The following is a 27026-nucleotide window of genomic DNA, read 5'->3' as shown; positions in this document are numbered from 1 at the left end:
GGCTTCACCTTCTTCTGCTGCAGCTTTACTAACATAAACCGTGTGCAGAAATGGTGCGACATTGCTCGTGAAATCAATCCGAAACAAGGATCAGTTTTTGTTCTAATTTTTCTCTTAATTTTATTTACTGTAACACCTTATTTAATTTATTTTCTTTGTTCACTAACATTAAAGTAAATGGCTCCATCCATGTCAACGCATTCTGGCGATTAACATATCATTTTACATACTTGATAGATCTTATATCTAAATCCATAAAGAGACGTCCGAGTTCTAATAATACGATTTGCACTCGTACGAAATGAATAATCCCACTAACCATTAATTAATTGGTTGGCTAAACAAGGAAAGAAGAAGTAAAACGATCCCATTGGAGCTTACAAATCTTGTGCGTAATATCTTTAAAATTATCCTTCCATAGACTTTCGAGAAACTAATGCATAATATTATTGTTTTCTCTTCGAAACAACCGATCGGAAATTGGCGAACCAATGTTATGGACCCACCGAGACCCGTCTCCCAGTTGGAAGTCAAGTGGTACCCACATCGGGACCCACTTGTGGTACCCAGGGTTTTTGCCGTCCAAATCATTAAACCAATACCAAAACTAGTGGAGAATTTGGGGTCATGTGTTTTCCTTCCTACTGACAGCCATCCGATCACTCCACTAAATTAGAATAGCCGATAATTTTGTTTCGCAAATCTCGAGCGACAAACAAAAGAGTATGTATATACAGCTTAAATTGTTGGTAATATTTAATGAACAGCAACTATCATATGCTACGACTTGTGTTTGTTAAGCTACCGCGGCAAAAAACAACATACTTCATCTCTGACTTCGAATTAATTGCATCGACTTGAATCCGATTAATTATTTTTGTTTTTTTTTTTTTTTTTGTGTCTAACTGAAAAGAGGACAAAAGCAAAAACTAGATGTAATTATTGACGAGAGAAGCCTCAAAATGGCCCCTTGCAGTGGGCAATGGCTTCATGAGAGCTAGAGACGAGCTACTAAAGCTGGTGAAGGCCGTACTTGGTCAGTATCTTCATGAATTGACCTCTGGAAAGCGGCTGCAAGCAGAAGACACCATTAGAGATCTGTGATGATGATGATGATGATGATGTTGTTGTTGAGCTATGTACCTTGGCTTCGAAATGGTCGGCACCAGCTTCGAGGAAGGAGTCCCTGTCGGACTGCAGGGTGTTCCCGGAGAGCGCTACGATGGGAGTCGTCACTCCCAGTGATCGGAGCTGCCTGGTGGCCTGTTGCAGGCAGAGTGGGATGCATGCATGAATACAGAGGACGACAGGAACGAGAGATCCAAATGTTGCAGCATGGCGAGGAGGAACTTACCTCGTGACCATCCACGACAGGCATCTCCTTGTCCATGAGGATGAGATCGTAGGCTCTTCCCTGCCTGATGAGTTCCACTGCCACTCTGCCATTCTCTGCTTCCTCCAGTCCCATGCCCATCTCCCTCGTCAGCCTTCTCACCACCACCTGCGGCGGCACGGCGTGACCCGTCACAAACGCATCGATCCAAGCGACACTCATCTACGAAGAAGAAAGGGAGGGGAGGTCGTACCCGGTTGACTTCGTTATCTTCCACGAGCAGCACTCTCCGACGCTGGCTGCCGCCGGCCACCATCGCCATGTAGCAGAAGCAGGAGGACGGCAGCGGAGGAGGATGCAGCGGGAATGGCGTCCGTGGCCAGAGGAGGAAGACGCCCATTATATCCTGTTTCTTGCTTGTCGTCGACGCCGGCTCCCTGAAGCGTATCCGTGGCCGTACACCTGCGATACCTCCCACGCGGCAGCAAGAACAGTGTGTCAAATGCCGGATATGGCAATGGCCCTCCTCCCACTCCATTAATGTTCTCACCAGGGAGCGACGTGGCTCCACCGCGTGACCCCGGCGGTGGTGGGGGAGACACCCGGGGCCGCTTCCCAGCCGCACGCTGGCAGTGCTGATGCTTCCACGGGGCGGGGCCCGGCGGCTTCTCGGAGCGGAGTCTGGCGCCCACTGACATGCCATGCAAGGAAAATGAGGGAAGGGTATAAGCAAAATAAGCCCAACAAAGGAGCAACTGCTCCCGTAAGTGGAGAGATTGGGAACACCGGGGTTGCTTCTCCTACTGCTCTCGCGACAATGAGGCAAAGGAGTTGAAGCATCCATGTGCTGCTGCTTCTCTTCGTCTGCAGTCATGCATACTTCGACGCCTGCGTTCATGGCCTGATATCATTCTCGAACGGGAAGCAAAGCTAAAATTTAGTGGTAGAAGAAGAAAGGATTGGGGAGTTGGACCCCGAGGAACACGGCAACGTCAAATCCCCCGCGCCATATCCCGAGCAGGATATCCTCACTGTTCACGTAAGGGGAGAGGAGGGCGCACGAGGCTTCGTGCGGACGAGTCATCAGACGTCCGTACGGGGAGAGGGGATCTTTGTGTGGCGGCGAAAGGAAAAGATTTCGCGGCGGCGGCGAATCCGGGTCGGATCCTGCCGCGGCCGCACGGACGATGCCGTCGGAGGTCCTTTTGACGTCCTCCCCACCCTGAAAACGAGACCGCGGAGGACAGTGAGCCGGCGATCAGGCGGACGTTGATTCTGACCGTGGCCTCACACCGTTGACCAGTTTTTCTAATCTTTTTTCTTTCTTCTAATGATTATTAATTTTTATTTAACGAAATACAAAGTTCAATACAAGCTTAAAACTTGAATGGGAATAAACGCATTTGATGTGGTGATGGCACAAATTATGCACAGGAGAATGCCCACTCCACTGAAAGACTTTTTAGAATAGCTTATCTATGGATGTTGGAGAGGTGTGGGAAGAACACGAGACACACTCTCTCTCTCTCTCTCTCTCTCTCTCCAAAAGTAGGGAAGTTTTAGAATGGAAGGGGAAGGGTTCTGATTGATCCTAATTGGGTAGAAGTGGTCTTTCCTTGCTTGAAAGATAATGCGCAAGTAAAATAAAAATAATAGCAACTTTATTGGCACTGTAGATTGGATAATTAACAGGAGACTTTGACCACATAAATCAACATAAGCATCATCTAATGCGAGACTAATTGGAATGCAAACACAAAGATATAATCACGACTTAGTAACTTTATACTGGAAAAGTAGATGGGTGCCTCATTGCCTCCCAAACAACACCAAAATTGTGATGCTGGTCGGAGAATGCATGATGCAAACAGAGATTTGGCCCGAGGGAATCATGACAGGGAATAGATGAATAGCGGAAAAAAATCTATGTTCTGATCATTGATGAAAACAACTGCAATGTTGATATGAACGGCTCATCATGAAAGACATTACATACGAAGATGAATGGCGTAGTTACGTTGGACTGATTCGACAGTAGATTTCATCAGACAATACAGAAAAGAAGTCTTGCATACAAATACTGAACTTGAATGACAAAAAAATCACTGTATACTACGTACCATCTACAAAATAGCAGCACTCCAAGCTCAGGTCCCATACTTTTGGACCTTTATTTTGGTGAAGAAGCAAAAGAAGAATTCACTCAGTTCGATGTACATAAGTGACAGGCGGTGCCAAACAAAGGATACCTTACTATGAAGAACAAGATCTTTATCTTCTCGAGCACGCTCACTTGAAAAAGAATTTCCATATCTCCCGATCCACCAATTCTGTAACCATGTGGACACCATAAACACCCTCCTCGTCCACCATGGCCCTTAGCTGCCGTGCTCCACCACTCGAACCTACAAAGTTCTTCTTCACAGCCAAATACATAACTCCATATGGTGGCCGTAGACACTGCATCATAAAGAATCCAATCAGATTTGGTTGTCAATTCTCGGCCATAGTATCCAAGCAAAAGGCAAGTATATGTGGTAATCTCTGAAGCTAGGCCAACTGAGAGATTCTTCAAAGCCATCTTTCAAGTGAAGACTTAAACTGGTAATGGTTGTCATTCCATGGTCCGTATTGGTTTGACTACTGCTCTTACACAATATAACAACAATAACAGAACACCCATATAATCGGATAAAAAAATGGAAAAATAACTTTCACACTCACAATATAGAATGCGGTCAAAGAAGATCTACATATTAAGTTTGAGAAGTCAGGCCTTTAATTGAGTCAGCATTGACATAGAATGGTCCTGGGGAACACATTTGCGACCTTCTTCATAAAGCAGAAAGATCAAGATCTAACAGAGTAGTGAAAGCAAGGTTTAAAAGCTGTTAACAAATTTCAAATAAGAGATTAACTAGGGAAGACTGGCAAGTTTATGAGGTTCTTCATCATAATGGTTTACCATCAATCTTATTTGTATACAATATCAATAAATATTTTGTTGGGCAAATATCAAAAATATCAATGAGTAATTTAAAGAATATAGAGAATAAAAATCCAGCTAACCTTTGATATCAGGTCATATAGCTTCCTCAGAGAATTCATTGAGTGCGGAATTTCAGTAATCAAAATGACATCATAGCCACCATCTCCGGCGTCTCCGTCGATGGCCCTTTCCCAGGCACGGCTTCCAGAGAGCTTCCTCGACTGCCTCGAACAAGTTTCATGAGCAATAATACTTCCATCGTGACTGCTACATCCATCCATAAAATCATCCTCGGAGAAGCTGAGGCTAGCATCCATCCTCACCACAGATAGGACAGTACAAAGCTCCTCCCAGTCTCCAGCATAAAAATGGACATCAGAAGCAGACTGCTGCCGAGATGGAGTGAAGGGACTCTCTGGTTGGTGACTCTGCTTATCCCAAGCCTGCTCAAGATTTGCAAGGACATTGGGCATGGTTGTGCATCTAATTGTTTCTGCATTCAGATCATGGAAATGAACTGTGGAAGCACCCTAGAACAAAATTGCATGGAAAATTAAGCAAGAACCACACGATGAAAAATGATATGGTTTTGGATCAATGGTGACAATTTACGTACTGTTAAAATTAAGCAAAATAAAAATTATTCAATGAGTTCATGTTGAATTTGAATATCCCCACTAAGAAATGGAGCTTTTTGCAAACAAAGACAAATGAATACCTTCAGACAAGCAAAAGTCCCAGCTAGACCATAACCGCAACCAAGCTGCAGCAATTATCAAACAAATTAAAACAAATATATTGTTTCATCTGCACAAAAAAAAAATCAAACATCATACATTTTCTATCTACAGAGAAAAGTCAACAATGTATATCTTATGATAGAATTTTTTTTACAGCAAGAAGAAATTACACCTGAAGACAGAAATACAGACAGATATAATTGGAAAGAGGAAAACATTCAAAAGAAGTGGCAAGCAAGAAGGAGGCAGTGACAGATGAAGAAGCTTAACACCATTAAGCAAAGTTCCATCATAAGTTTAGCATTAATCAGATTCAACTGAATACAATATGCTATGAACTATTAATCCAACTAAGTCCACACATGCCAAGAGTGGAAAGAAAAGAAATATAGTGTAAGAACTGACAAACGGAAAATAAAAAGGAAAGGGCTTTGAGAATGTAGGTACCTCAAGAATCCTTTTTCCCCTAAAACTCAGCTGCCCATCACGAATCTCAAGCTTAAGAGCACTTAATAGATCAGCTGAACTCTCCCAAGATTTCAATGATCCTACTAGTTGAGAAAGTAAACCAAAAAGGTAAACTTCTTTTCTACAAAGCAACCCAATTTACATGACCAACCATTGAAGAAATTCTTATCTCATATATGCTCACCATCAAACTTGGATGACAGCATCTCTGAATTTGAAAACCCGATTATGTCAGCCATGCTAACCCTTCCCTGGGAATCAAATAATAAAAATAGACATAGATAAGTTGAAAAAGGAAAATGTAGATACATATATGTATATGTATATACATATATATATATATATGTATATACATATATATATATATATGTACATATGAATATATAAATAGATATGCATATATACACATATCTATAGACATATACATATGTATATGTATATGTACATATGTATATATAAATAGATATGTATATACATACATATCTATATGCATATACATATGTTCATACATGTTCATATGTACATATGTATATGTATGTATGTGTGTGCGCGCAGGCGTGCGCTAAGTAACTTGGTACCTTAAAAATTTTGAGACCTTGCAGGTCAACATTTTCTCCAGCATACTTGTATGGGTGAGCATTCTGTAAAACAGCCAAAGAAGAAAAGAGCACTTGGTGGTCACAAGAACAAAATATGAGCTAGTCAATCAAATCATTTAGACATAATCTCTTCGTATCCACAGCAGCAAATTTTCCAAATTGCGATTCTTTGGTATAAGAAAACCAAAAAACTAATGGTCCATCGCAGCAACTGAAGCACTTGACACTACAGATGCACGTAATAACTTGAGTGATTTTTTCAAACATAAACAAGGCTTAGCACCCAAACAGGTAAAGATATGAGCTCAAAAGTTGGAAGACGTACCTTGGAAGGAACAATCTCGACAGCCGGTGAGGGAAGATGCAAATCCCTTTCAGATGCTATGGAAACACCAGCATGACTGTCCTTGTCATGGGGCATCAACCCCAGCCAGCATTGAACAAGAAGCGACGGTGCCCTCATCTGTCCCGTCTCTCAAAGTCTAGTAAGAGCTCTGCCACTGTCAGCAAACACATCAGAAGCGGAAGATGATCATATTCGCAAAAACCAATACACTTATGAAACCTTCAATTTCACATACACATGATGTGACGCATCAGATTCCAGGGTTTTATCTGAAATAAACGCATGCTTCGATACGTTGAAGTATCAAAAACAAGCTCAAAAAGAATTTTGATTCGAATCACAGGATAAAAAACCCTAGTGCCTAAACAAACAATTTCCCAGAAAAATCCCATCTTTCACACACAAAAGTCATCTTCCAAGACAAAGGTACGATCTTTCGAACTCCCACGACGAAAGCAACCGAACTAGAATCCAGAAAAGCCAAATCAATAAAGGAGCAAGAGGAGTCGAAAACGGCACCTCGAAGAAGAAGACGTCAGAAGAGTCGCGATCCCGGGGAGGGAAGTCGGGAATCCAAACTCTTTGGGGCCATCGATTAAACCCCGAGACGCGACCAAGTAATGGCAACAGCTTCGACGAAGAATCCTAAACCCTAGTCAGAAGAGCGTAACGTCCGGAATCGCAGCCATCCGAGCCGGAAACCGCGTGGGAAGGGTTTCTAATGTTCCGAGAAAATCCCGTCCCTTGTGATTTCGAATATGGCCCCCTTACATCAAATTATATATATATATATATATCTCTATCTCTTTTTCTGACTTGTATAATATATGGGACATGCGTTTGGGTTTGAGTCATTGGACATATCAGTCCGTCCATAGGGTCAGTCATATTGACGATTGTGTGGTTGAAAATAACTCCTGCTCGGTGGGGCAAAAGACAAATATTAGTTTATTTGTCCCCACCTGCTCACAATGTCCGCTTTCATACACCAAAGTCGTGGTTCCATGGTCAACATCCATCCTGAATAATTTCAAGGCCAGACTTTGCCTTGGAACTTAAGTCTGGGTGGGATCACTGGATCAAATTTGAAAATGGATCATATCTCCATTGGAAGGGATAAGAGGAAGAATTTATCGTGAAAGTTTTAAGGATTTTATAAAGAAAAGACAAAGAACGGAAGAAGTTTCTATTCTCTTTTGAAGTAAAAACTGAAAAGTTTGTGCTAAGATTTTGCCTTCCTGCGATAGATAAAGCGAATCACCCCATACATGGTTCTAAGCTGTGTATGATCAAACTCGTAGCAACCGATATCACATCACAGCACACACTCTGTGAAGAATGATGAATGGGTCAGAGACAAGGGTGTAACCACGGTGCGAAACAAGGCTCTGCCACTAGGAGGAGTTCAGCTTCCCATCACAACCAATGCTGTATTATCAATTTAGTATGTACATTGGATCAACATTCATTAGTCAGACATGTTCTGAGTTGATTCATATATGTATGCTGTTCTTGTTCGGAATTGTCCAGAGTCTATAACCAGAGTTGGATTGAAATTTCTAAAACATTGAGAATTTCTATAATGCATCATGTTTTGGTTGGTCACTGGCAGCTTCAAGCCAATGAGTGAGTTGTGGATCGGTTGTGCACCTTCACTGTGTCAGACCAACATTTCTCTCCACACAAGCAAGTCTTGGGAACATGATATCAAGTGTTTGCAACTTTCAAGGATTCAAATTGACCTAGAAATGAGTTTTCTCAAAGCAACATAAAATGCAACAGAGTTCTCTTAAAGTATGTCTTATGGAATGAAAACCTAATCATCAAAGATATTGTGAGTTGAAACATCTTAGGAGAAATTCTGGATAGTTTGAGAGGGAACCATGACCAAGTTTTCCTATGTTCAGATGAAAATATCTAATGCCAAGCAGCTTATAGTTATGTGCATTATCTGTATTCAACCACCAATTCTCCTTTTGCATGGAGTTTTAAGGGTAAAAAATTAGCTTAACCATCAAGGATGAATCGCAATAACATACACATATTGTACATCTAAATTCATATAAAGTAATGTATAACTCCAGAGATTAAAATGTTTGTAAAATACATCTACGACGCCGGTCGAGAGACTTGCACACCTCACTAGAGCACAACAGGGCCACATAGACACTGCTCATCTGAGAAAAGCCATATCGACTTAGAAATCACTATTGTTTCAGATGATGCTTTTCTTTCAAAACAAGCATCAAACTCATGCTCAATGGTGGTAAGAGACATGGGAAGCAGATTACACTATTAGACTGTGGACTTATGAATGTAATAATAACTAATTAATGCACCACTCCTTCGCTACAGACAGGAAAGGTGCCTTTTGACTTTACTAACTGAGAGTTTGACTACTGCCGTTCTTTTGTTTAACTATTACTTAAAATGATGAGCAATCACCTCAAATGCTGTTCTTGTGTGATCAATCACCGACACATTCAATGCACCACTGTGTTGCTCCAAATTTCAGTGATGTACTGAAGCAAAATAAACTAGAACGGCTGTTGCTATCCAGAATGCTTCATAGAATCGTGTGAAGGAGACCAATACATCTGTTATTTAATGCAGTTTTCACAAACTTCAACATGCTTAATGAAAACACCATCTAGAATAAGGTCGATCTTACACGGCTCAGAACCTAAAAGTTGCACCCTTGTAATCAACACTGTCCTCTGACACACTCGATGGTTTTCAAAGGAATTAATCCCCTATAAGGAGATGATTGAAGAATAAACTGTTCCTCGCAATCCACATTGATGCCTTCATGGCCATCAAATTCATTCAGGCCAACAATTTTTTCAATTGAATTCCCTTCGAAGACTGAATCGTGTAATTCAAGTTCCTTCAGAGGTTGATTCAACAACTCAGTGCTGCTACCACCATATTTCCCGACACTTATCTTTAACTGAGGCCTTCCTCTTCTCTTGGAGATATTCCATGGATGCTGATAGGAAGGAGTTTTGAATGATCTGCTCAACCTTGATGACATCAGAGCCGACCTCTGAGCACCGTTGCCCGCATCTCTTGTTTCATGTTCAGCGGTAACAGCCTTTGGTTTCGGACTAATTGTAATCCTTCTTCCAATTCTTTGACTGTCCTTCCTGTCAACTTGTAGTCTGTTCTGATGGAGTCTCAACCTGGTTAATTTTGAACCAGGAAATCCTGCAATGCCAATGTTCCTTGCATCCTTACAAGGTGATGGGCATACAAATTTCTCAAAATCCAGACCATTGTACAAGCTGTGGTTAAATGGCCAATAAAGAGGTTCATCTGAATCCGTAGTAGTGTTTTTGAATTTTTCTTCTTGACCACCAGAAATTAGAGATCTAGAACCCAAAGACCAAATTTGCAGATGTCCCATTGCACCCAAAGAAGGGCTGGGAAAATCAGAAATAAAAATGTCAAACTCTTCTTCTCTATCCTTTAGTAGCTCAGAGTCTTCTCTCTCCAGATCCAATGAAGATACCCATATGTCTGTTCTATCAAGATCCCATGGTGTATCCACATATGTACTAGGAAATGCACATAAACTGTTGCTGATTGATGTGTCATCACGTAGAGGACAGTGAGAAGTAAGGCACTCTGGATGGGCAACTGAAGAATCTTTTTCTTGGCTTCCAACATCTCCTTGTATTAATTCCTCCACATCTTTTACCTCGATGGCCAATTGTCTGCCGAGAACTAAGGAAATTTCATTTATAGGGATAGACTTTGACCCATTATAAACAAAAGCTTCATTGCTCTTGTCTGAAGTAACATCAGAACTTCCAGGCAATGATGACATTGAAGATAACTGACCTTTCAGAGACCAATTCAAGCAATCAGACTCCCAGATATCCTGCAAGTCATCAGAGCTTATCAAAAAGCTATCCAAAGATAACCACATGTAATCACTATCCTCAGACAATGTATCAACAAAACTAATTTGATCCTCTACATCAACACCTTTTTATTTCTGAATCTGGGAAACTAGAAGCTGCTTGATCCAAGCCTGCCTGATTGACTCCCAAATCAGTTTCATTTTGGAGAGCTTGAACCACACCTGCCTGCTTAAATCTCAAATCATTTTTCAACTGATTTTTTGATTGATTATGGATGACGCTTGTTGAGAATAGCAATTGCTGAATCTCATTTCATAAAGTCAGACACCAAGCTATCTGCGTATATAAAGACTATTCATTAAGAGGAAAAGGAAGAAACTCAAATCATATATCAATCCAATAGATCTGTTAAGACTAGAAAACTTAAGGGAGAAAAACCAAGCTATATGCTAGAAATATACAAAAAGAGACTGTTTCATGAATACAGATGAGATCTCTAAACAAAAACAAGAAACAGAATGGTTCTAATAGCATTAAATAAACCAAATCTGCAGACTTGGAGTTCAGTAAACCACTAAGCTTGTCGATTATTAGGGTTGTGAGATGAAGTCCACAGGAAATCTGTAAAAATTTAGAGCTCAATCAGCACAATGATCATCTAGTTGGTCAATCTAACAGTTGAACCTCTGGTAAATCAACCATAAGCCAATGCATAACCACCTCAGAATCTTCTTTTTCTTTTTTTTCGGAAAGTAACCAATTCAGAACCTCCTAAGTCCAAATTCATCTAAAAATTAAATTCTCCAGAAGTAAAATGCAAGTAGGAACACTAGAAAACACATCTTTCTATTTATTATCTCAGAATAGAATCTACTACTTAGCTTTAACCACGTTGTGCAAAAGCAAGATTTTCTCATGTAAATCGCAAAAAAAAAAAAAACAAAGCCAGAAAAGAAGGATTTGCCAGCCAATAGCCACGAACATAAGTAAATTCAACCTAGAAAACAGAACTAAAGAGAAAATATAACAAATTTCCTGCAAGTCGATATTTAACCACAATCGACGCCAACATAAAACCAAAGATATTAGCCAAAACTCGATGGCTCCAAAGTCACAACACGGACACACCCACGCATGCACATAAATTACAAGAAAAGACATCGATTTCCTTCAGCTGCTGTGGCAGACTGTCTTCCGTTCCCATAGAAACAAAAAAAGACCACCTTTTTCTCCCAAAAAATCGAGTACAAAACATAGAGAAACCTGGATCAAACCAAAAGAATATAATCAAAATCGATCTTAATGAGTAATACTATCCACAAAAAGAATTACTACCCGGGAGGAGGATTCCTCCAGAAGCGATGTGTCGAGACGACACTGAGAGAGGGTTACGGTTCCTCCGCCGGTTAGAGTTCGTGCGTGAAAGACGGAGACGTATAAAATAGACTTGGTCGGAACGAGAACATATAATTACATAAATACCCTTTCGCGGCAATATTTTGATGCGCCTCATCACAATCTGATCGCTCCGATGCTGATCGGGCGGTGGAAAATGGTATTAGCGCAGTGGTGGAATGGTCATTCTGGCGGCCTCCGAAGAGGAAAGAGCAAACCGCGGAGAGCCAAGTTTTCAGCGTTAGATCTTGATCCGACGTACGATAGGTGTTAACAGGACCAGGTCTCGCATTAATTGCTGCAGTGCCACCAGAGAGCAGCGCTTGTGACGTGGGAGTCGACTTTCTGCCGCGTCCGGACTCGAGCCATACTTCTTTTACGTGTTCGAACCTGCCCGCTAAATTACCTGTCTTATAAAAGAAGAAACCGTGGGGCTCACGTGGGGTCCACGGAGAGGACAGTTTTCTCCCATTAGAGCGGGGAAAACATTTCTTAGCGTCGGGTATGTTTCGACCCAAACCACGCATTTGTGGCACATTCCGCTGGGGTCCATCGAATTAGAAGTTACAGATTGATCGAAGCCATAAATGGGCGTGTGATCACGTTCCTAGCCACCGTGATAGATGGCGTTCGTTGCCTGGGCTTGGTTGAATGGTTGGCTTCTAATGTGACCGTCTGAATGGGTCATCGGCAAAGGTCAACATTGCTGGGTTGACTAGTAAATATATATATCAACATAACTTAACATGATTTAAATCTTCATATAAGTCAAGGTAATATAAAGGTGTCATACAAATTTTGGTCTTGAAGGCAAAATGTCTCGACAAAGTTGATGATGCATAAGGCAATCATTGAATTCCGAACTCTTGATACATTATCTAAATATTCATCATATCGTTCGATCTTTGATTCCGGCTCAATATCTGTTTAATGTCTTATCCATTATCATAATTAATCTTATAACACTTATCTCAACACATAGATTAGATCATTAATTTATCAATTGATTTCATTATCAAATTTCGAGATTCAACAATCTTTTCTTTTTTTATTATAACAACCAATTGACGACGGAGTTAACCTTAACTCCCTCTATCTACATCCCACATATTGAGATAAGACAAACTTGAATTCACAAGGAATCACGAATTCAAGTTAAACACTTTCGATCATAGTGATTAAATGCGACAACATGCGTTGTTGCTTCACAATTCAAGTGGTTTTGCCCAAAAAAAAAAAAAAAAAAAAAAAAGATATTAGTCTAATGAAGATGAAAAATGGTCTCATCCATTTAAGCCTGAAGAATGTTAAGACTTGGAATAGTTATTGTTGCTTAACAAACTAAATGTGAAAAAATCTCAAGTAGCTTAAGTGATTTTTCTTCAAAAATATTTGTAAAAGAAAATAAAATATTTGTAAGGTGGAGATTTGAAGTAACTCATTTCTTTTGTTTTACACAAGATAGTAAGTATAATGCACGAAATTACGTTAATTAGCTTCTTAACCACTCGAGTTATGCAGATGTTGCTTGGGAACATGATCCTGCAAATATTATCTCTTAAACCAACCAAAATATACAGCGGAATTAAATGAAATCACAATCAAATAGAACACTAAAATATACGTGAAAAACCCCTCCAATGTGAAGGGTAAAAACCACGGGGCAAACTAGAGATGATCCACTATGAGAATAATGAATATACAAATCTCAATCTTTTGCTCTAAACCCTAGTAATAATCATAAGGATACAAGGATCACGTCATTGTCCACAATATCTAAAACCTCCTTAAGTAATCACAGGAAGAGTCTACTGTAGATTTGATCTAACATGAGATGAGAATGCTACTAGATGATTGAGAATAGTCTCTCTACGTTATCCTTGTTTTCTTCCATTTCTTTCTCTTATTTTTCTACCTTTTTCTTCACCTCTTTTCTACTGTGAAGATCTCTAATATTGCTGCCCTCGTTGCTGCCCTATTTATGGAGTTTTTGACAACCACCACACCCTCTAATGTTAATTAGAGTTAGGTTAAAAGGGGGTGAAAATGTGGGCTGATAAAGCCCACATTGGGCTGAATATGGGCTGTCAACCCAACAACCTCTCCCTTCAGCCCATAAGGGAGGCTGTCCCATAACTCCTCAATGTGAAGTCATGCTGACTAGTTGTCGGCATATCTCTTGTCTTTCTTTTGGTAAGATTTTTGTCAACATGTCTGCTCCGTTGTCATTTGTGTGAATTTTCTGAAGCTACAACTGCTTCTCTTCAAATATGTTTCAAATCTAGTGGTATCTAACATCTATATGCTTTGACTTAGAATGAAACATCAGGTTCTTACATAAATGGATGACACTCTAGCTGTCACAATGTACAACATAATTTTCCTATTTCAGCCCTAATTCTTGTAAGAATTCTTTCATTCATAATATTTCTTTGCATACCTCTGTAGTAGCAATATATTCTGTTTCTGTGGTGGAGAGAGCAATATACCTTTGCAACATGGATTGTCATGACACAGCTCCCCCTGCAAAAGTAAGTACATAACCTGAAGTAGACTTTCTCGTATCTATATCTCTTGTCATATCTGCATCTGTGTAACCTATCAACACATGTGGTCCATCTCCAAAGCTTAATCAAACCTTAGAGCTCCCTTTAAGATATCTAAAAATCCACTTCACTACTGCCCAGTGCTCTTTGCTTGGATTTGTAAGAAATCTGCTAGTAACACCAACTGCATATGCGATGTCTGGCCTCGTACATACCATTGCATATATTAAACTTCCAACTGCTGAAGCATAAGGAACCTTTTGCATTTTCTCCTTCTCCTCATCACTTGACAGACTCTGTTTTGAGCACAACTTGAAGTGACCTGCAAGAGGAGAACCAACTGGTTTTGCATTGCTTATACTGAATCTGTCCAATACCTTCTCGATGTATTTCTCCTATGACAACTAAATTTTCTTATTTTTCCTATCACGAAAAATCTGCATACCTAGTATTTGCTTTGTTGGTCCCATGTCCTTCATTGCAAAAGACTCACTTAGTTCTTTCTTCAATTTATCAATTTTAGACATATCTTTCCCAAGAATAAGCATGTCATCAACATAAAGTATGAGAATAATAAAATCCTCACCAAACCATTTGATATATACACAATGATCTGAAGCCATTCTTTTGTATTTATTTTTTGTCATAAATGAATCAAACTTTTTGTACCACTGTCTTAGAGCTTGCTTTAGCCCATACAAGCTCTTCTTCAATTTGAAGACAAAGTTCTCTTTACCTTTGACTTTGAAGCCTTCTGGTTGCGCTATATAAATTTCCTCATCTAAATCTCCATGAAGGAAAGCTGTCTTCACATCTAACTGCTCAACCTCAAAGTCTTGACTAGCAGCAATACCAAGAGCAACACGAATAGAAGACATTTTAATAACAGGAGAAAAAATCTCTTCAAAGTTAATACATTTTTTTGACCAAAGCCTTTCACAACCAATCTAGCTTTGTACTTTGGTTGAGAACAATATTCTTGAGTCTTTAACCTGAAAACCCACTTGTTCTTTAAGACCTTCATTTAATTTGGTAATAGCACCAAATCATAAGTGTGGTTCTTCTGAAGATCATTCATCTCTTCCTGCATAGTAACTAACCACTTCCTACATAGTAACTAATCAATTCTTTTTTTTGCTCACTTTCAACTGCTTCCTGGTAACTCTATGGTTTACTTGCATCAGTAAGCATTACATACTCATCTGTAGAGAATTTTTTGGAAGGTTGACGTTGTCTAAAAGATCTTCTCATTTGAGGTTCTACGGGAAGTTGCTCTCCAACTTCTTCTTGCTCAACATGTCTTGCAGGTAGATCAACATCAGACTCTACACTATCTTCCTGCATATCTCTGTTAGGACTCTAGCTTGGAGAGTCCTAATTGAGAGGGACATTCATGTAAAATTGTTAGGACTCTAGCTAGGAAAGTCCTAATTGAGAGGGACATTCTGTTAGGACTATAGCTAGGAGAGTCCTAATTGAGAGGGGCATTCATGTAAGAGGTGTTTTCTTAGAGAAGAATTAGGAGTTGTAAGGGAATAGGAGTCTTGACTAGGAGTCATATTAGGAGTTGGTTAGAAGTAAGAGTCTTAAGTAGGAGTCCTATTAGGAGTTAGGGTTTAGAAGCCCTATAAATAGCCATGTATTCCTTCTCTTTTCATAAGCAATAGATGAATCTTTTCTGCAGCCTTCGAGCAGCAACTTGGAGGGAGGAACCCCTATAGAATTCCAAGAAGGCCGATCCCCTAAAGAGATCAACCCCAAGTTTAGAATATGCAAGGGTTCTAACACCTAGTATCAGAGCAACGTTCTTGGCATCTCGCTGCCCTTCCACAACCATCCATCAACCCTCTACAACCATCCAAAGCAATTCCCACAATTGCTTAAAAGATCGTCACCGAATTCCGTCATCATCTCCACCATCACGGATCATCCTTTGATCTCCCCGTGAATTGCAACAGGTTCTGGTTTCCTACCTTACTGATGCTGCAATTTAGTTATCCTTATTCGAAAATCCAAAAAAAAAAAAAAATCGTTCCTATATTGCTGCATAAACTTTTCGTCACAAAGTTTTCATCTCTACGACGAAATATACATTGCAGAATTCCAACCGCATAGCACCATCTTTTTGATCTTGCTACTGTGCTTTTTCTATCCAAATTTCTACGAAATTTTTATGACATCTTTGACACTTCTTAACAGTGGGTTTCCCTTTGGTTTCATCAAAAAATTCTCAATATAAACTACTGATCTTTTATGTCCAATCTGCTGCACTTGAATTGCAGAATTCAAGCCGCATAGCATCTGTTTGATCTTGCTACTGTGCTTTTTCTATCCAAATTTCTACGAAATTTTTATGACATCTTTAACACTTTCTAACAGTAGATTCCCCTTTGGTTTCATCGAAAAATTCTCAATATAAACTACTGATCTTTTATGTCCAATCTGCTGCACTTGAAAATCTATGCTGCGGAAAATTTCAGCTGCATATCGTTGCCTTAACCCATCTATTTGCAATCTTTTTGAATGAAATTTCTTATACACTTCATAGATCATCTTGGCTTCCATCTAAGATTGATTTATTAAGAAATTTATCTCTAAAAACGATTTTATGTTGCTGCAAATTTTCATCGTAACCCGTTGAAATTTTTCGACGATAATTCTGCAATTGCAACTTGCACCAATTTCCTTGCTATTATACTGCCGAAATTTTCTTGATTAAATTAGATATCCTTGCTGTCATATAAACTGTGATTTTGCTATCAATTCCCTCCTCAATTCTCCCAAGTTTTTGGTGGAAATTACGTCGAGAAACCGTTGTTTCTTCGACGACAATTCTACTCTTACAAGACAGCACATACTTGCTGCAACTTCCACGGATTTCTGTCAAACCTTTGCTACCATCTACCACAAATCCAAAACTTTCATCCATAGCCCTAAAACTCTACTAAACCACTCCCTCAAACTGCACCCAAAACAGCCACAAAACAAGCCTAAACCGCAGCCTACATCCACCAATCCACCAACACTTTCGACCATCACTTCTCTCAACCTATACATGCCTTTAACCCAACAGCAAAAGAGAGATCTTAACATCATTGATTTGGGGCCATATACTATGGCATCTAAGGAGGCAATCAATGCTAAATTCGAAGCCTTGGAGGCGCGAATGGAGGATAAGATTCAGACGCTCTTTACCGAACTCAGATTGGGCCGACCACTAAGCCCGAAAAAATCATATCAAGGAGAGAGCTTTGCCCAATCACATCAAGCCCGAAGAGATGACTTCCAAGTGAGGAGAGGCTCTATGACCGACCCCAACTATCCATGCATGAGAGTGGACTTCCCTAGATGGGAAGAGGGAGACCCGATTGGTTGGATCTCACGCGCGGAGCGATATTTTCGGTACCACAAAATCGCAGATGCATCTATGGTGAAAATTGCAGCTATACATCTTGAAGGGGATGCTATACAATGGTTTAAACAGTTTGAACATACTTATGGAGTCCTTTCATGGCAACAATTCAAAGAAGGACTGCTGATCCGCTTCAGACCAACCGATTACGAGAATATTGACGAACAACTAGCAAAGATCCGACAAACCTCCACCATTCAGGAGTACCAAACCAGGTTTGAAAGGTTATCTAATCAAAATCATGATTGGTCTCAAAAACAGCTATTGAGGACCTTCATTGAGGGCTTGAAGCCGGAGATCCGAGGAGAAGTTAAAGCGCGACAACCGTACACGCTTATGGCAGCCATCTCTTTCGCACGACATCAAGAGGAGCAATTGAACCATGAAGCTCGGAGGACTAGGGTCACTCCTTAACTAGTAATATTGAAGCCCTCAGCCCCTCCTACTGTTGACCAAGTCCTTGCACCAAAGAGGTTAACAGGAGAAGAGCTTCAGGAGCGATATGCGAAGGGGTTATGTTGGCATTGTGACGAGCCGTGGAGCCGTGAGCATCGCTGTAGTAAAGGAGGACTTCTTATGATTGAATCGATAGAAGAAGAGGTCATTGAACATTTAGAAGAGAGCCTTGAACATGAAAAAAAAGATGCAGAAGAAGAGCCACAACCGACCGAAGTTACGGTACAAACACTAGCTGGCTACTCAAACCCACAAACGATGAAAGTTGGAGGCCTTCTCAAACAACAACCGATCACTGTTCTCATCGAGACGGGCAGCACTAATAACTTCCTAAACATTAAGGTTGCTGTCCATATGAATTTACCTATTGAGAATTGCAGCAGGTTTGTCGTTACGGTCGCCAACGGACGGATTTTGAAGTGTGATCATAGGTGCCCGCAAGTGAAACTGTTGCTGCAGGACCAAGAGATAATTGCAGATTTCTTCCTCCTCCCTCTTGATGATCATGAGGCCATACTTAGAATTAAATGGTTGATGACATTAGGTAATATTTCTTGGAATTTTATACAACTATTTATAAAATTTTACAGTAAGGAGAAACAGGTGATACTGCATGGGAAACGTGAGGGCGACGTAACGACGATTTGCACACAACAAATGGAGAAAGTTTTGCATAAAGCATGCAGCGACTTTTTGGTACAACTTGAGCAGCAAACTAATGGATAGCCAACAAAATTTGAAGATCCAAATCTACTTCCTTTGCTTGCTGAATTTTTAGATATATTTGACGAACCGCGCAACCTACCTCTTACCCGTCGGCATGATCATTGTATAATGATTCTTCCAGGCAAATCTCCAGCAAATGCTCAGCCATATCAGTATTCACATCTCCAGAAGGATGAAATAGAAAGGATTGTAAATGAGATGCTCAAAACAGGAGTTATTCGGCCATGTTGCAGCCCTTACTCTTCACCGGTGCTCCTCATACGAAAGAAGGATAGAATATGGCGATTATGTGTTGATTACCGAGCTCTCAATGGCATAACTATCAAGGATAAATACCCTATTCTAGTAGTAGATGAGTTGCTAAGGGAGCACAAATCTTCACAAAGCTGGACCTTCGATCCGGGTATCATCAAATACGAGTATGCAAAGAAGACATACCGAAAACCATCTTTTGAACACACAACAACCACTATGAATTTTTGCTTTCTTCAAAAGAAGGTGGAATATCTTGGGCATATCATATCAGAGGAAGGTGTGGTAGTAGACCCCTTCAAAATTGGAGCAATTCAAAACTGGCTGACCCCGAGGAACATAAAATTGCTACATGACTTTCTGGGTTTAACAGGCTACTACTGCAAGTTCGTGAAAAACTATGGAGAGATTAGTGCACCAATTACTTCCTTATTGAAAAAAGATGTCTTCCAATGGTCGGACAGAGCCTCCGCTGCCTTCGACAAACTTAAGACAGCCATGACGACGACGCCGGTGCTAACACTACCAGATTTCAACCGACCCTTCATTATTGAGGCCGACGCATCTGGAGTCGGAATTGGAGTCATTCTCATGCAAGATGGTCAACCACTCACATACACTAGCAAGGCATTATCTCCCTCCCATCAAAATAAGTCAACATATGATAAGGAGATGCTTGCCATTGTGCGCGCAACAACGAGGTGGAGACTCTACTTGATTGGTCGACGATTTCAAATTAAAACCGACCATAAAAGCCTCAAGTACTTTTTGGAGCGAAAGATATCAACCCCTGAGCAGCAAAAATGGATAATAAAACTTCTTAGATTTGATTATGAAATAACTTACAAAAAGGGGAAAGAGAATGTTCTTGCAGATGCGCTTTCGCAGCTACCCGAGCAAGCTGAAGTTTCGACCATTTCACTTCCGACCAGCAACTTTCTTAAGGATATTAAGATGGAATGGCAGGAAGATTCAGAGACTAGTAAGATTATAAAAAAATTGGAGGAAGCACCAAGCTCCGTGGCTCATTACAATTGGGACTCAAAACAATTACACTATAAGGGACGCATTGTGCTTATGATAAATTCTACTTGCATCTTCACGAGTAGATTTTGGACCAAGTTATTCTATATGCAGGGTACTAAATTGAAAAGGAGTATGGCATATCACCCACAAATCGACGGTGAGACAGTTGTAAATAGGTGCTTGGAGAGAGCCCAAGGCCACCCACCAAATATGACTACCTAAAGAGAACTCCAGACCCAGCGAAGTGCCATTATTGATCGACGGATCGTGACTCGACGATGACGACCCACTAATGAAGTTCTAATACAATGGGCGAACCTACCAATAAAAGATGCCACTTGGGAGAACTATGACGACTTGAAGATCAAATTCCCAGAATTCATGAATCATCAGCCTCGAGGACAAGGCTGATTTGAAGAGGGTGGGTCTGTTAGGACTCTAGCTTGGAGAGTCCTAATTGAGAGGGACATTCATGTAAAACTGTTAGGACTCTAGCTAGGAGAGTCCTAATTGAGAGGGACATTTTGTTAGGACTATAGCTATGAGAGTCCTAATTGAGAGGGGCATTCATGTAGGAGGTGTTTTCTTAGAGAAGAATTATGAGTTGTAAGGGAATAAGAGTCTTGACTAGGAGTCATATTAGGAGTTGGTTAGAAGTAAGAGTCTTAAGTAGGAGTCCTATTAGGAGTTAGGGTTTAGAAGCCCTATAAATAGCCATGTATTCTTTCTCTTTTCATAAGCAATAGATGAATCTTTTCTGCAGCCTTTGAGCAGCTGTTAGGATCTAGAGCACTAAGAGGGGGGGGTGAATTAGTGCAGCGGAAATCTTACAGCAATTTAAAACCGAAAGGTGCGTTCGTTCAATAAAATCTATTATGATGCAAAAGCTGATTCACAGTTTGTATTTAAGCGCAGTTTGCGTCTAAGCATAGATTGCGTCTAAGAGCAGTTTACGTCTAAACGCAGTTTTACGTCTGAACGCAGTTTTACGTCTGAACGCAGTTTTGCGTCTGAACGCAGTTTTGCGTCTGAACGCAGTTTTGCGTCTGAACGCAGTTTTGCGTCTAAACGTGGTTTTACGTCTAAACACAGTTTTGCGTCTAAACGCAGTTTTACGTCTAAACGCAGAAACTGAACTTTGAAAATCTTTTTGTGAGTGTGCAGAAAGCAGTTCGCAGTTATGAATGGAATCAAAGCGTAAGCGTAAACTGCGATGTAAAGATCGTACGAAAACACCGATTTACGTCTCAATGCAGATTCGAAAAGATCCGAACTTAGAGAATCAATCGTAAAAGCGCAAAGGGCAGTAGCTATGTAGGAGGTTTGCAGTAATGATAAAGTACTAAAAAATAAACGCAAACCAGAGATTTAGAGTGGTTCGGTCAGTCTTGACCTACTCCACTTTTGGCTTCCTCCACCGATGAGGTTGCCGACGTCAACTAGAGGCCTTCCTTCAATAGGCGAAGGCCAACTGCCCTTTTACAGTTTCTCTCCTTTTGACAGGCTCAGGAGACAACCTTTACAGATCCTTTCTCTCCTCTCTTTACAACTCAAGCCTTTGAAGAACAGAAAGAGGAGAACTTTTGGACTTTACACAATTTTGAGCTCTTAGAATCACAGAAAAGATCAAGAATTCGGAGTGGATCTGTATCCTTTCTGTGCTGAACGGGTGGGGTATTTATAGGCCCTAACCCAGTTCAAATTTGGAGCTCAAAACGATCAAATCCCGGAATTCCGGGATCAGGCGGTTGCACCTCTTGACTGGAGAGGTTGCACCGCCTGGCAAAGCTCGAAGACTGAGCTCAGGCGGATGCATCTCTCTGTCAGGGGTGGTTGCACCTTTCTGCCAGAGCTCGAAGACCGAGCTCAGGCGGTGCATCTCCTGACCAGAGAGGTTGCACCTCTCTGCCAAAGGTGGTTGCACCTCTCTGCCAGAGCTCGAAGACCGAGCTCAGGCGATGCATCTCCTGTCCAGAGAGGTTGCACCTCTCTGCCAGAGCTCGAAGACCGAGCTCGGTGGTTGCACCTCTTGGCAGAGCTCGAAACTTGAGCTCTGGCGGTGCTACCTCTTGATAGAGGAGGTTGCACCGCCCAGTCTCGCTTGGAGACTGAGCCCTGGGCGGTTGCACCTCTTGGCTGGGGCAGTTGCACCGCCCACAGCAACTTGGGTCCGAATGGGTTGAACCATTCGACCCAATCTGAGTTCTTCAGGGGCCCAATTGCCCTAGGATTAAGCTAATGGGATCACCTCCCATTTCTAACTTAATCAACGTGCTAACTACGATTAAATCTAAGACAATTTCTGCAGCTTTGCTTCGGTACGTCAATCGCTTCTTCCGGCGAGTTTCCGGCGAACTTCCGTCGATCATCCGATGAACCCTCGGTGATGCTTCTGCGGACTTCCGGCAAACTCCTGGATTTTGCGACGATCCACTTGGCGAGTTCCCACGAGCTTCGCTTGGCAAGCTTCCGGACTTCTCGGATCTGTTCTCGCAGAACCTCCGACGGCCGTCCGAACTTCCGTCGAACTCTCGAACTCCCAATGTGATCATGATCTTGACTCCGGCGCAACTCTTGCTGCTTGTCTGACTTTTATCGTAGTTAATCCTGCACAACAAAACAAAACTTCGATCGAGACAATTAATCCTAAGCAATTAACCAAGTTGTCTGACATGTCATTGGTCCCTCGACGCTTCGTCCGATTCTTCGGCGCATCGTCCTCTTCTGCAGCCTATTGCCCAATCGGCCAGTTGACTCCGCAACTCCGATATCCTTGGCACAATACCCGCTCTTCTTGGCCCGATGCCCGAGCCCACGGCCCGAAGCCTTCTGTCGATACGTTGACCGATCCACCGGCCCGACGTCCAATCTTCTAACAAGTTCCTTCGGCACAACATGATTTTCCTGCTTTAATTGTCTCATCCTGATCGAAGCATCCTGCGTCACTCAAAATGCAGATTAAATCAAAAACATATATCAAGTAGTTTCATCATCAAAATACGAGATTCAACAATCTCCCCCTTTTTGATGATGACAACCACTTGATGACGGAGTTAAACTTAACTCCCGGAGTTTAAACAAACTCCCCCTATAAATATGCCATATTGATAGAACCTTGAATTCAAACTGAATTCAAGTCATTGCAATATTCATCATGAATGCTTGCAACACGTCAATATGAACATATGCATAAACTTATGCATCACATGTCATGTCATCAACATACTTAACTTTTGGCTTCCTCCACCGATGAAGCCAAGAGGTGCAACCGCCCCAGCCAAGAGGTGCAACCGCCCAGGGCTCAGTCTCCAAGCGAGACTGGGCGGTGCAACCTCCTCTGTCAAGAGGTTGCACCTCTCTGCCAGAGCTCGAAGACCGAGCTCGGTGGTTGCACCTCTTGGCAGAGCTCGAAACTTGAGCTTTGGCGGTGCTACCTCTTGACAGAGGAGGTTGCACCGCCCAGTCTCGCTTGGAGACTGAGCCCTGGGCGGTTGTACCTCTTGGCTGGGGCTGTTGCACCGCCCAGTCTCATTGGGAGACATAGCCTGGGCGGTTGCACCTCTTGGCTGGGGCGGTTGCACTGCCCACAGCAACTTGGGTCCGAATGGGTTGAACCATTCGACCCAATCTGAGTTCTTCAGGGGCCCAATTGCCCCAAGATTAAGCTAATGGGATCACCTCCCATTTCTAACTTAATCAACGTGCTAACTACGATTAAATCTAAGACAATTTCTGCAGCTTTGCTTCGGTACGTCAATCGCTTCTTTCGGCGAGTTTCCGGCGAACTTCCATCGATCATCCGATGAACCCTCGGTGATGCTTCTGCGGACTTCCGGCAAACTCCTGGATTTTGCGACGATCCACTTGGTGAGTTCCGACGAGCTTCGCTTGGCAAGCTTCCGGACTTCTCGGATCTATTCTCGCAGAACCTCCGACGACCGTCCGAACTTCCGTCGAACTCTCGAACTCCCAATGTGATCATGATCTTGACTCCGGCGCAACTCCTACTGCTTGTCTGACTTTTATCGTAGTTAATCCTGCACAACAAAACAAAACTTCGATCGAGACAATTAATCCTAAGCAATTAACCAAGTTGTCCGACATGTCATTGGTCCCTCGACTCTTCGTCCGATTCTTCGGCGCATCGTCCTCTTCTGCAGCCTATTGCCCAATCGGCCAGTTGACTCCACAACTCCGATATCCTTGGCACAATACCCGCTCTTCTTGGCCCGATGCCCGAGTCCATGGCCCGAAGCCTTCTGTCGATACGTTGTCCGATCCACCGGCCCGACGTCCAATCTTCTGACATGTTCCTTCGGCACAACATGATTTTCCTGCTTTAATTGTCTCATCCTGATCGAAGCATCCTGCGTCACTCAAAACGCAGATTAAATCAAAAACATATATCAAGTAGTTTCATCATCAAAATACGAGATTCAACAATCTCCCCCTTTTTAATGATGACAACCACTTGATGACAGAGTTAAACTTAACTCCCGGAGTTTAAACAAACTCCCCCTATCAATATGCCATATTGATAGAACCTTGAATTCAAACTGAATTCAAGTCATTGCAATATTCATCATGAATGCTTGCAACACGTCAACATGAACATATGCATAAACTTATGCATCACATGTCATGTCATCAACATACTTCTCCCCCTTTGTCATCAACAAAAAGGAGAAGTATCACAATTAATCGTTTGTGTGTGATATTGGTTCAACTCATTGCATGAAAATCATAATATCAAGTTTTATCATCATGCAATCTTGTAGCTAGAAGATTTAGCAAGTGTTACATCATGCTTAGAACATTCATGCTATCAAGTTTTAGATATGCAAGTTTTATAGCATATAAGATAGCACTTTTGGTAATGTTCACGATAGCAAGTTCTACATCATGCAAGCTAGCAAATTAGAGATGTTCAAGAAGGCAACTCTTGCTTCTTGAAAATTTTGCTCATTTTGCTAGATGCGCAAGTTAGCATTTTTGCCTCTTGAGATAGGGAAGATAGCACATTTGCTTCTTTTGAGATAGCAACTTTTTGCTTCTCTTTAGACCAACAAGCTAGCAATTTTTACGATATACAAGTTTCACAATATATAAGCTAGCAAAAATTTCGAAAGCAAATGCAAGATAGCTTTCTTGTGTAAGCTCATGATTCTTGCTTCCTATTGCAATGTGCAAATTGCAAGTTTTGCTTCTTGAGATATTCAAGATAGTGATGTTCAAGAAGACAATTTTTCTTCTTGAAATAAGCAAGTTAGCAATCTTTGCTACTTAAGATAGGCAAGCTAGCAATCAAGTTTTTGCATCTTCTTGACTTGTACAAGCTAGCTATCTCCCCCTTTGTCATTGTAAAAAAAGAAAGAGAGAATACAGTTTTGTAGTTCTCTTTTCCTTTTAGAACGATTTCAAAATCATGACAAATGATGAATAATCAAGTTATGAATGTCAAGACAATTTTTCATCATGAATATTTTATCATTGCATGCATCATTATCATAAGTTGAAGTATTACATGCATGATATCATATCACCATTCATAATTACATTAATGTTTCATATCATGATTGTATCAATTTTGTCAAATTATATCCTACCATGCATGATCAAAACTTCTCCCCATTTTATCATTGAAAACAAGAAGAAAGTAGGGGGAAGAGCATAAAAGTGTTAAATATTTCAATCATTTCAAGGCATTTACATCATAGATCAAGTCATGATTCGTGATTCATCATAAAGCAAGTTAGTTTTCAATCATCACATAAGACATTCAAGGAATTTTTGAAACATAGGAGAATGATTAATTTAAGCATACAATGTTTCAATCCAATTTAAGTCATGAATATCAATGTTTTCATATTGTGAGTATCAATTCATGACTACCACAAGATATTATTTGTGACTTCAATTTTGCAAGATCAAGATTATGATTTAGATAAAACTTATTCAAATTAAATCATTAACTTAAAGTTCATAATCAAGTCATTAAAATTAATTTCGAGATTCATAAAATATCATGAAATCATTAATCTCGATCAAATGAGAAAAGCATTTTTTAAGAGATTCTTTTTCATCTAAGCATGCCTTAGTCTTTATATGCCAAATTAAGATAAGCATAAGGCAAAGAAATCTTGTATTATGAGATATATGATATCAAGGCTCATGATTCATTTGAAAAGATATAGTACAAAGAGCAACTTGAAACATTCTTATCAAAGATCACATTTTAAAATATTCCAAGTTTCAAGATATCAATATGACACTTCATTGAATTACATTTCATTTGAAGAAACCCTTTTTGATAAATGTAGGGAGCATAATGAACGATCTTGATTTATAAAGAGCTTCATGTTATAATTATCAAGATCATGATTATGATTATTCTCTTTAGCAAAGAATCACAAAAGCACTTTATTTTTGCATAAGAAATCTCATTGTACTATGATTTTTAAATTCTTTTTCTGCACATGAATCATAGGAGATATGAATGTGAAACAAATCTTTGCAAGCAAAAACACTATCATTCATATTTCAAGATGGAATTTATAAGCAGGAATCATTTCATCAAATCTATTTTAGAAAAATATTTTTTATAAGTGTATGAGAAAATCTTATTGTTAGGATATCAATTGTTAAGTGAATCCGAAAATGAAATTAACACTTTCATATATTCAGACATGATTTTTGCTATAGATCTTGAAATTAAATCAAGAAGATCAAACAAGCTCATGATCATGGATAACTTAAAATCTCATGCATAAAATTGTTAATAACCATTTAATATTACATCTTTATGCATTACTTTAAATCAAACGTGATTTCATTCAACAATGTTAATCAAACATGATACACATTATTACTTC

At 40.5% G+C, this 27026-nt stretch overlaps 3 protein-coding genes across 7 annotated transcripts; all 3 read right to left on the bottom strand.

Moving 5' to 3' along the window:
• Positions 1-810: 810 nt before the first annotated feature.
• On the bottom strand, positions 811-2169 carry LOC135638292 (two-component system protein A-like). The gene is made up of 4 exons (XM_065151358.1): positions 1587-2169; positions 1355-1501; positions 1144-1263; positions 811-1071 (listed from the first exon to the last, which is right to left on the bottom strand). Exons 1-4 carry the CDS (start codon positions 2034-2036, stop codon positions 1012-1014), a joined length of 777 nt encoding a protein of 258 aa, XP_065007430.1. The 5' UTR covers positions 2037-2169; the 3' UTR covers positions 811-1011.
• A 1157-nt stretch (positions 2170-3326) lies between these two features.
• LOC103985230 (uncharacterized) lies at positions 3327-7225 on the bottom strand. Of its 3 annotated transcripts, none has more exons than XM_018825799.2 (8): positions 6995-7225; positions 6455-6629; positions 6109-6171; positions 5715-5781; positions 5510-5613; positions 5041-5085; positions 4403-4852; positions 3327-3793 (listed from the first exon to the last, which is right to left on the bottom strand). In XM_018825799.2, exons 2-8 carry the CDS (start codon positions 6590-6592, stop codon positions 3623-3625), a joined length of 1038 nt encoding a protein of 345 aa, XP_018681344.2. In that variant the 5' UTR covers positions 6593-6629; positions 6995-7225; the 3' UTR covers positions 3327-3622. The 3 variants fall into 3 exon arrangements, with proteins under 3 accessions (XP_018681344.2, XP_009401143.2, XP_018681345.2); XM_009402868.3 differs by having other exon boundaries at positions 5510-5610; XM_018825800.2 differs by having other exon boundaries at positions 6455-6623.
• Positions 7226-9054: 1829 nt separating this feature from the next.
• On the bottom strand, positions 9055-11753 carry LOC135638535 (uncharacterized). 3 transcript variants are annotated; one of them, XM_065151681.1, is made up of 4 exons: positions 11677-11741; positions 11491-11604; positions 10466-10677; positions 9055-10358 (listed from the first exon to the last, which is right to left on the bottom strand). In XM_065151681.1, exon 4 carries the CDS (start codon positions 10302-10304, stop codon positions 9180-9182), a length of 1125 nt encoding a protein of 374 aa, XP_065007753.1. In that variant the 5' UTR covers positions 10305-10358; positions 10466-10677; positions 11491-11604; positions 11677-11741; the 3' UTR covers positions 9055-9179. The 3 variants fall into 3 exon arrangements, with proteins under 3 accessions (XP_065007753.1, XP_065007752.1, XP_065007751.1); XM_065151680.1 differs by lacking the exon at positions 11491-11604 and having other exon boundaries at positions 11677-11753; XM_065151679.1 differs by having other exon boundaries at positions 10466-11604.
• Positions 11754-27026: the final 15273 nt, after the last annotated feature.

Source organism: Musa acuminata, chromosome BXJ3-5, assembly GCF_036884655.1.
Source record: "Musa acuminata AAA Group cultivar baxijiao chromosome BXJ3-5, Cavendish_Baxijiao_AAA, whole genome shotgun sequence".
In the NCBI taxonomy this organism is placed as follows: Eukaryota; Viridiplantae; Streptophyta; class Magnoliopsida; order Zingiberales; family Musaceae; genus Musa; species Musa acuminata.
This window is presented reverse-complemented; position numbering and strand designations above follow the sequence as displayed.